General features: G+C 54.7%; 1 protein-coding gene across 1 annotated transcript; it reads right to left on the reverse strand.

The window, feature by feature from the left end:
* Positions 1–536: 536 nt before the first annotated feature.
* LOC311204827 (hydrocephalus-inducing protein homolog) lies at positions 537–9849 on the reverse strand (the record flags this gene model as incomplete). The annotated part of the gene is made up of 10 exons (XM_084281174.1): positions 9817–9849; positions 8360–8537; positions 7778–7908; positions 6970–7103; positions 6438–6574; positions 5498–5625; positions 5160–5381; positions 4652–4726; positions 3716–3777; positions 537–666 (listed from the first exon to the last, which is right to left on the reverse strand). The coding sequence occupies exons 3-10, from the start codon at positions 7796–7798 to the stop codon at positions 537–539; spliced, it is 909 nt and encodes a 302-aa protein (XP_084137300.1). The 5' UTR covers positions 7799–7908; positions 8360–8537; positions 9817–9849.
* Positions 9850–10651: the final 802 nt, after the last annotated feature.

Below are 10651 nucleotides of genomic sequence, written 5' to 3' on the forward strand. Positions count from 1 at the left end.
ATTTCCTTGCAATGGGTATCAACCCCTCAGGGAAAGTTAGATGTACACAGCGGTGATGGTTCCAGAGAGGCATTGCTGAAATCAAAAGAGCTTCATTTTCACCTGGACCATCCTACCTCAGAGTATTTTGGATGGAGAAGAAAAAAAAAATAAACCTGGTAATAGGTTTTACTCTTCTACACACATTTTTTGCTTGTTCTTCAGCCTCCTGTTCCACCCTCATTTCCTCAAAACATGAATTCACCTTCATGGCTCAATTCCACTTGGAGGAAATGATAACGTTTTTGGCAAAGCCATTTTAGTGGCACCGTCCCAAATCTGACCCCAACTTCATCCCAGATTTCTGCAGGAGAAATATTGTGACTGTTTGTGGAAGGATCACTTTTAAAAGGCCAAAGAAAAATTTGCTGTAACTCTCCACTATCCCTTTTCTTCCCATGTTCCTTCACAATCTTGTTGATCACATTCATCCCCACAGTTCTCAGCCGCTCACCTTCCTCCTGCGAGAGGCACTGGGGCGCCGGTAGCGCTTCCTGTCAGCGTTCTGCCCTGAGTTCAGCTGGGCCGCGGCACCGGATCGCAGCGAGTCGTGTCAGTGCCCCGCACTGGGCGCCATTGGTGGCGTATTGAAAGGCCCGGACTGCGATCGCGGTGGATCGAAGACACCTTTAGTAACAACTGAGCAAGCTTTTATCCCCTCTCATGGCTGAGGCAGCAGCCTCCAGTCAGGTTTCTGGACTTTTCATGAATACAAGAACCACAACATTCCTATACAAAAGGTTGTCCCAGGGGCGTCCTTCTGTCTGCACCTTCCTTACCGTGACGCACAAATCACATCTCTACACGACCCTCTTTTCTACTTTTTCTCTTGCTTTTGCAGCTTCTCTCCAACGATGGGCATGGGTGCTGCCCTGACTGTGGTCCAGCAGGACCCTCATGTCCATTACCATGGTCAGGGCCAGGCATGGAGCAGTCTGGCCCCAAGAGCATTGCAAGAGAGGATGCCACTCCCAATTAGGTGCTCTCCAATTAACGCCTGCCAGGGATTTATTGCACCCAGCGTGTGCCCGCGGGCAGGCTGGGCTCTGCAAGGGGCTCCCGGCACCATTGCTGGCCCAGGGCAGCCCCGGCTTCGGAGAGGCGCTCCGGTCACCGGTGGGACAGGGACGTGGGTGGCACCCGGGGGCCCCTCATGCCCGGGCACCGTCATCCTCCCCGGCCTGACAAGGTCACCCTGGGCAATGCCTGCACCAGGGCGGTGCCGGTGCCCTGACAATGGCCCCTTCCCCCGGTGCCCTGGGAATGCCCCATTCCCCTGGACCCTCCGCTGAAGAAGCAGCAGATGTCGCTGGGGAGCCAGGTTGGACCCACAGTCTCTGGACACCCCCCAGTCTCCAGAACCAGCTCCCGCTGCCCCAGCCCCGCCCGGGACCCACCCCCCACCCCGGCCCCGGTGCGTCTCCGATTCCCAGGCAGCCTCCCCCCGCCCCCCTCCCACCGCTCACTTCATCTCGAGCGCTGCCACCTTCCTCTTCTCATAGAGCTTGTCATGCTGCGCCCGCACCACGCCAGGCGTCAGTGGTGCGGAGGTCGCTGCTGTCACCACCACACCCCAGCGTCTAATGAAAACAACTTTAATGAACCCGGGTCATTAGCGCGCCGCTCCCCCGGTGTCACAGTTTTGTGTAGCTGGGTGCTGGGAGAGACATGGGGCTGTAGAAAATGGTTGTTGTGAGGAGCTGCTGGAATTCTCTGTGGCCCCAAAGTGTAAATATTGGGCCAAAGCGCCTCTGTGAATCACATATAGGAGAAAAAAAACCCTGCTGGCAGCTGCATTTTGCCACCAGAGAAGGGAGTGAGGAGATGTAACGAGCTGTGTAGACACGCAGGCTGGGGAGGGTCGGGGAGGAGGCGCCCTGGGTGTTGGAGAGAGAAAGATGCCCCTGCAGCCTGTGGAGAAACCCACGGTGGAGAGGGTGTTTCCCCCCCCGCCCCCGAGTCCATGGAAAAGGCCAAGACCACACCTGTGGCCAGTGGAGAGGCTCCACGCTGGATGGAACAGGTGGAGACACAGAGAAGAAGATGCTGTGACCCTACGTTGGAGCAAGCCCCTGCCAGCACTTGCAGCCCACAGAGATGAGCGAGAGAGAGATTTGCTGGGGGGGAGGCTGGTGACCCCATGGAGGACTGGAGAGACATTGGGATTTATTACTGCCCGCCATAGCAGTGATCCACGGCGGAGCAGCTGATGAACAGATAAAGCCTTGTGGGAAAGGACTCCCATTGGAGAACTTTGTGGAGGACTGTCTGCTGTGGGTGGGACCCCACGGCATTTATTCCACACCCTCCCACTGCTGCACTGTGGGGTCCCACCCACGGCTATTGATGTGTAGCAGGGGCTGGGGCCCTGGCACGCTGGCTCCCAGGAACCAGGATGGTTCCTGGCATCAGGTGGAACTGGGTATTCCATGGATTTAAATGGACTGACAGGGGTTTCAGCTCGCCCTGGGGGAGTGCAGGTCCCCATGGGTGGGCTCAGGGGCTGCTTCTCCTCCTCCTTCAGGGTTACACTGCCCAGACAGTCCTGGCACTGCCACCGCGGGCAAACATCCGCTCTGTATCGCTCCATCAGAGGGGCGAGGAGCTCCCGACCACTCGCACTCAGGGGTGTCATCTCCACTCGGCCTTTGGCCAGCAACTGGAACACCCCGGGACTGGGAGCCAGAGCTCTCGTGTCCACAAGCCACCAGTTTCCAAGTCCCAGTGGCCACGTTCAAACCACCTTTGGGAACGCTCCACCATTGAAGCGGATTCCCAGTTTGCCCGGAACGTGCCGGCACCGCAGGGACCACGGGCGGTGAACCACGATGGGCGACAGCCCCGCTGAGCCCGGGAAGGGGCCTGGGCTGGGGCTGCTTGCTGGTACCAGTGATTCAGTGACATGGAATAATGCTGAGGGGATGGATGTAGATAGAGTTTAACAGACAATTAATTAATAGAATGTCAACTGTTTGTCGTAAAACTTGCTGTCTGGCGTAAATCTTGGTGTTTGCTGTGGTGTGATGAGTGAGTGACTGTGAAATCAAGTTACTGTAAACTAAGTAAAGGGCCCCAATTTGTAGTCCCGAATCCCTGTGAAGAGATTGGTTGGAACTTGTGGTAGATATTAGATGGGGGTTGAGATCAAAAACTTAATACAGATCTCGAAGAGCAATAAAACTAAGAGAAAGGAATATGTGGGAAATTAAATATTTCCACCGTGTCTGATCTAATTGATCCAAGACGTGGTGAATCGCATGCAAAGTTACTGTGAACCATATCCCTTCTTTGTCTCCTATAAAGTTATGAGTCACGTGGTGTAGCAACTTTCTCCCCCTGATGTCCAATAGAGATATAGATAGAAACTCTTGATTAACTAAACTAATCTTTTTCAGTGCACAGAACTGTATAACTGAACAAAAACTAAACTTTATTACTATGCACAACTAAAACAACAATAAAAACACAATAATAAAAATAATAAAAATAATAAAAATAATAATAAGTGCTGACAAGACACAGCATTCCATTTTAAAGCGTCGCTCCCACATATGCGCATCAGCTGGAGCAGAAGCCTGGGTCCTCTGCCTAGAATTAAAACAACAGAAAAGGAAAATTTAGATTCTTTCTAAATTATCTGAGCTTGAAGAGACCTTTTAGTCTCAGTAACACCCACCTGTCTGGTTGTTCCGGTGGGTAAAGCCGCACTCGTTCGGAAGGCGATGACAACCTGAAAGTCTAATGGCAAGGGAACAATATACCACTACAGCCATAGCAAGGACGTTGTCCCTACTGCCTGGCTATAGTGCTGTAGAAAGGAACATTTACCACTCGTGGAGTTGTAGGCGCATCCTGTGATTCAGGCAAGGGAATTGGGGTCTCACCCTCACCAGCGCCGGCCACTTTGTACTGCTCTGCTGCTTGACTGCGTGTTCACCTAACTGTGTTTTTGGACACGCGCAGGCGCAGTTTTCCCCCTACGTCCCCACAGAAAGTACTAGAAAGGGAAGGTTCAAACTGTAACCGTCGCAGTCTAATCCTAAAATGATGGGTAACAATCAAAGTGGAGCCTCTAAGAAGAATCCCCTAGGGTGTGTGCTAGCCCATTGGAAGGAATTGGTGGGATCAGGAGGCACTGAAAATAAGAAAACACTTATGAAATATTGTAATCAGTGGTGGCCTTGGGATAAATTAGAAGATGGGGCTAAATGGCTACTAAACGGAACAATACATTATAACACCTTATTACAATTGATGTTATTTCTAAGAAGAGAAGGAAAATGGGATGAAGTTACATATCTGGATATGTTTTACACCCTCCAAAACCATCCAGAGTGGCAAAGGGAGTGTGGATTAGTCCCACCACAAGATCCTATGGTACTAGCACTCGAGAGGGAGAATAAAAAACACAAAGGTAAACTGAGGGGGTGTTGCTCGACGTGCAGTATAGGGCAGAGGTGTACCAGACCCGATAAAATTTACCAGGTACCAGAACAGGATCTGAACGATATTTTTAAGCCTCCCCCTTGGCTGCAGGAACAGGATGAGGACTCGGATGCAGCTTATACTTCTCAGCAAGTTATAGAGTCTATTTTCCGCACGTCAATCTCACCTCTTTCCGGGGTGTAAACCTGACTCGCACGTTGTAGCGCTGTCCCGGAGTCAGGGTCCCGGCCGAGGGCAGCACCTGGAAGACACAGCGCTTGTTCTTCCACTGCCTCAGCAGCTTTTGTTTAATGTAAAGTGGCAAATACTTGTCCACCTGGGCACAGGAAGGAACCTTGTGAGGTCTCTTTGGGCTGTGAGGACAGACCCTCAAGTTCCCACAGGGCTCTGAGACACCGTCACAGTGCCAAGAGCACCCACATCCAGACCAGATGTGGCCACTACAGCCTAGAACTGGAGGGAAAACCTGTGGGCAGGGCAGGCAGACGGGCAGGCACCGTCCCTGGAGGAGGACGAATGGGTGAAGGTGGCAGAGAAGTGAAGCATCAGCTGCTCCACAAGTCCAGGTGAACCAGCCTTGCTCCATACCCTCCAATCTCCCTCCCACGAGCCGTCCCCACGCGGTGAGGCACCCACAGCGGCAGAAAAGGCACGAGAGGCACAGAAAACCCAACCGAGAAGTTACGTGTCCCGCGTCGTCTCTTCCTCCTTTTCACAATGGGCTCATTCACGGTGATGGAACAGGGGACCTGGAGTTGGTTGTGGAGCTGGATGGTTGCTTCCTGACTCTGTCCACACTGGACAGCAGCAAACTCCAGTCTGTCCCTGGACACGCAGACGGATGGCTCAGCCACACTGGCACGGAGGCAGATGGGAAATGTGGGGCCTTCTTCTGCCTAGTGAGGGGCAGAGCATCCAGCTGAAGGTCCAGGCAACATCTGCTGCTGCCCCTAACCTGACAGCTGCCTCAAAAGGCCGTGCTGGCACAGGGAGGTGAGGAAGGATGCAGTACCTTGATGGGCAGGACAACATTCACTTCTCCCACCGGCAGGTTGGCACTCTGCGGGTCAAAGCTCACTTGAAATGTCTCTGTCTCACAGAAGGGCAGGTTCTTCACGCAGCCCAGATCCACACTAAAACCTTGAATGGGTGAAAATAAAGCAGCTGAGATACACCAGCAACGTGAAATTGGTCACAAGTATGTTCAGACCGTATGGGTGTCCACAGGACTGTCAGGCAGAAGGACCCTTTGTGTCTCCAGAGAAGACAGCCACTCCTTCTCTCTTGTCACCGCTCAAAGAGAAAGGAATTTCACAGCCTGAATTCAAGACCCGCAGGGTAAAACGGAAACCCATCAGCTGAGGAGCACCAGCAATTCCTTCACCAGGCCCCCAGGAAGGATGCGCAGATCTCTCCAAAGAACTTCCAGGGAAGATTCCCCTGTGCTGTGGTGCTGCTTGGAAGACAATTTAGAGGAGACACCTGACCACCCTTCAGACGCAGCAAGTCACCATCTGATGGTCCTCAAGGACCTGTTTTGAAAGCCTGTTTTGACCTCACAGGCTGTTGTCTCAAGAGAGGCTAAAGCAGCACTGTGCCATTACGAACTCTAAACAAAGCACTTCCAAAGCACCAAGGGTCCCATCTGCTCCCAACACAAGCTCATGGAGCGCACAAAGACACTCAGGAGATGCTCCTGGTAGCCAAGAGCAGAAGATGCTGAGAGGTGACCAAGGTGATCAGCCCATGGAGCCCCCGCAATGAAGCGTCAGGGCAGCCCAGGTGGCTGCACACTGCGGGCCAGGAGAGTTCCGGCTGCCGAGCACCGAGCAGGGGGAGGAAGGAAGAGAAAACGATGCAAAAGAGCACTCAAAACCCTTCCCCGTGGCCCCAGCTCATCTGTCAGAGACAGGTCCTTCAAGCCCGCGGGAAGTCTCTCCAGCATGGGTTACCGGTGCCACACAGAGCCCGTCCGTCGGCGCAGAAGGACGCGGGGAGCTGCCCGGGGTTGGTGATCTTCACGACGTGCGTGTGGATGTCACCAAGAACGACGTGGCCAAAGTCCAGGATGTACTCGGGCAGCTCCACTCTGGAAGGAGAAGCAAGGAGAGTCCTTAAGGTGGAGGAGGATGCAAACAAAGCAGGTGCTTCTGTAGTCACTGCTGCAGAAACTCCAGCCCATGAAGCCCAAGGTCTGATCTTCTGCTAAGAAGACTTTGGTACGTCACGGGGCACCCAGGTCCAAGCTTTTATCAGCTACTAACAGGTTCTTAGAATAAAATGAGTTTAAACAGACACTGGGCACAACTCCTCTGCTGTGAAAAGCCACTGGAAAAAAGTCCTCAGGCTGCTCAATGGTAGCACGTCCAAACTGTCAGGACCAACCCCCTTCTCAAGTCCCCAGCTATTCCCAGAGACAAGGAGCTCCCAGGAGCAGGGGCGCACCACTGTGCGCTACCATCAGAGCACAGGGGCCCTACTAACTTGAGAAGCCTCCGACGAGCACACTGGTCAAAGGCAGCGTCCTCTGGGGAACCGGAGGAGAGAGCTTTCTGCTGCTCCAGGGCGTGCTGCTCTATCAGCATGTTCTCCATCTCCATCTGCAGCCCAACGTCCAGCTGAGGAAAACAAAGACAGTGGCTGGTTAGCAAAGGGAAGTTAATCCCACCCTGCTCTTGGTAAGAAGCAGGAAGAAGTCCTTCACTCTGAGGGTGGTGAGACCCTGGCACAGCTTGCCCAAGGAGGTGGTGGAGGCTTCATGCCTGAAGACATTCAAGGATGAAGCTTTGAGCAACCTGATTTACTTAAAGGTGTCCCTACTCGCTGCAGTGGGTAGATGGCCTCTGGATGTCCCTGCCAATACAGTCTATGATGGGGTCCTTCTGTCCAGCTGCTCCGAATCTGCCAGGACCATATCTGAAGGGAGATGAACTCCAGCACCTTTGCCTGCTCAGCCACCCTTATGCAAGCTGATCTGACCAAACAAGTCAAGGACCTGCCAGAGCTCCAACTAGCTGCCTGTCCCCAGCTGCTGCCAGGGCAGCTCAGACAAAAGCTCTCTCCATGAGGGAACCACATCAGCGCTGACAGCTCTTGGAGACACATCTCAGTTGCTTGAGCACAGTCTTCAGGACCTCCCACTCGGGCACTCAGGAAGCTCAGGCACCCACGGGAAGGACTACTACCAGAGGAGCCCCATGTTTGTGGCCAGCCCAGGGGAGCCAGCTGCAAGGGGGACAAGTGACACAGGGAGAGGGTGGCCCCTGCCAAACAGGGCAGCAGCCGGTCTCACCACAGTGCCAGAGTCGTCCATGGGTGGCTCGCTGGCCGTGGCCTCCCCGACAACCACCGCGTCGTCTCTCTGGCTGCCTCCTCCAAGCTTTTCTTTTGCCTCTTTGAGGATGTGCTCATAGTTCTCATTTCCTGAAGGAAGAAACCAGCCACAAATAGAAGTGTGGGCACAGCGGCGTCCCCGTTAAAGCTGGGAAGCTCCACACCCCCAGCGTTGGCCCTTCCCACAAACACATTCCTCCAGCAACGCATGGAAAGAGGATGCTGCTTTTCTTCTATGTTCTCTCCCACCCATCTTCCTCCACACAAGGGAGCATCTCATCCCCCCCACCCCTGCCCAAATCCCTGCCAGCCCACATTACAGCTTTCCCCAACACTGCTTTCTAGCTGTCCCCTTTATCCAGGCCACCAACAGATGACACTGGCCAGGATGGCTCTCTGGAGCAAAGCCCATGTGCTTCTAGAAAGCAACCAGAAGAACAACAGCCCTGAAACCTCCAGGCTTGGTGGAGGTGGGTGTGAGCTGCCCTATGAGCATGACGACACAGGGGACCTCCCCGAGGAGCAGTCAGACAGTGCTCACCTTTGATTCTCCTCGGAAGGTCCAAATAAATCCTGGGAAAATTCCCCTCTCCTTTCAGCCTGATCTCTTCTGGCTCCAGGTGACCCACTTGGATCTGGAAGGTCCGGCAGAAGACTCCAGGCACTCCCGGCAGGTGATAGACAGTGAGCACTTGCTCTCTGCCAGGTCCAATGTAACCCTGGAGGTGTGGAAGAAGAGGAGGGGAATTCAACCAGAGGGCTTGGCGGAGGGGTGGCTCAGACCACCGGTAAGCTGAGATGAGAAGGCACCTTGCAGGTTCTCACACAACACATCGCCTTCCAGCTTCCCTGCATCCAAAAGCTCAAGTCTCCTACACCGGGCTGTGGTTTGTCCTCCTGCCAACACTGCCCACCCTCTGCCAGACCCAAGCAGCAAAGAAAAGCCCTTCTGCCAGCTGCTGTGGAGGAGGAGCGGCGGGCCCAAACTCTCAGCAGGGCCAGCAGCTCCTGTCACGGCACTGCAGTGGCTCCCAGGCTGGTGTCCAAGAGCCTGACTTCTTACTCATGAGCCCAACCAACAGCTCCTGCCTGGGTGGTTACACCGAGGGTACATGGCACGATCTAGACTCACAGTGACCTGCAAACTTACACCCCTGGAAAAGCAGAGGCAGAGGCTCGGACGAGCTCCAGGGATGAAGGGGTTCCCCACAAATCCCCTCCTCACTGGGCTCCTAGAGAAGAGCTGTCTGAGCCTGGAGTTGGGCTCATGCCAAGCAGGTTGAGAGCCAATACAAACAGGTGGCAACACTGCTCAGGGGACAGGGCACAGACACAGCTCTTCTCAGCTCACTGGGCTGGACCTTCAGCTCCCTGCTCGCCCCCCCACGCTGCAGGGAGAAGCTGCTGAGCAGGACACATCCTGCCTCTTGGTCCCCGGAGCCCCGGACTCCAGCTCCCAACACGGCATCTGCAAAAGCAAGTCCTGCCAAGCTGCTTGCACAGCAGCAACTGCCCAGGGCCAAGCAGAGCCGTGTCCTCTGGAGCAGTGTCACCCCTTGCAGGAGACTGGCACGAGGACATATGAAAGCCATTTGGCCTCCTCTTCCCATTGCCAGGAGGGACACGGATAGGAATGCTGCTTCAGCTGAGGGATCCAGGCAGAACCCAGGCACTAGGACAGGGGATGCTACGAGCTGGAGGAGCGAGGGGCCGGCGCGAGTTCCGACACAGGAGCTGCGTGCCCAAGAGAGGGACTATTTACGTCCTTAGTGCTGACAGGAGGCAGGCAGGGACCTGGAGGAAGTCCTGTCCCACCACCCAACCCTGAGGGGAAGGAGACGCTCAGGAGACCTTGCACCATCCTGCTCCAGTGCCGCTACCAGCACAACTTCACCTGGTACAACTAGGACTCTGCTTGCCCAACCTTTTGTTCCTCCCCTATAACCCCCTCCTGGGCAGCCTGATGTGGAGCCAGCGTCAACCCCTCGTGCTACTCACGGTGCTGGGCAGGACCAGGGGCACGCCAGGCTGAGGACTGTCCGTGGTGGCCGTGCTGGGGCTCAGCACCACGTAGGTGAATCCCATCTTCCCGCTGTTCCGCAGGGTGACCTCTGATTTGGTGACTTCGGTAAACAGCTGGAGAGAAGACAGAGGGGCGGGAAACTGAGGACACACATCTGGATGTTGGCAATCTCCTCCTGCTGACACTGGGATGAGAGCCGATGGACACAACACAAGAGAGAGGCAGAGGAAGAGGGACGGGCACCTGACTCTCCCAGGCCAACCTGAGGAACCCACGCAGGGATTTATGGCAGCGCGCAGAGGTGCAGCAACCACCACAAAAAGCTCAGTAATAAACTGGGGGATGCCCCACTGCTGGAAACATCTGGTCAGGCTGGATGAGGCTCTGAGCAGCCTGACCTAGTGGAAGATGTCCCTGCTCAGTGAAGGTGGACAAGATGACCTCTAAGGTCCCTTCCAACCCAAACTGTTCTAGGATTTTAAGATACAAGTCCTCAGCACTTTAAGGCGTCATCTGACAGCCAGCTGAAACACAAAGGAGGACCATGGCTCCCACCAGGAAGCTTCTTCTGTTACCAGCCCCCTTGAGCTGGGGGTGCTCAGTGGTCTGGACAGCAACCCTTAACTAGTGCCAAGGACCTTCTTGGCCGAGCCCCTATTCAGTCTCTAATCCATCTCCAGTGAGCTTAGTTCCCTCGGACTTCCCCCGCTTCTCGGATTGATGGAGCCCTGGATGGAGCCCTGGATGGAGCAGAGCCTCTGCAAAGGCTCCAAGGAAATTCAGGACAGATCAAGGCAACTGCCCCATCCA

The sequence above is a fragment of the Gallinula chloropus genome (assembly GCF_964237585.1).
Source record: "Gallinula chloropus genome assembly, contig: HAP1_SCAFFOLD_112, whole genome shotgun sequence".
Classification (NCBI taxonomy): Eukaryota; Metazoa; Chordata; class Aves; order Gruiformes; family Rallidae; genus Gallinula; species Gallinula chloropus.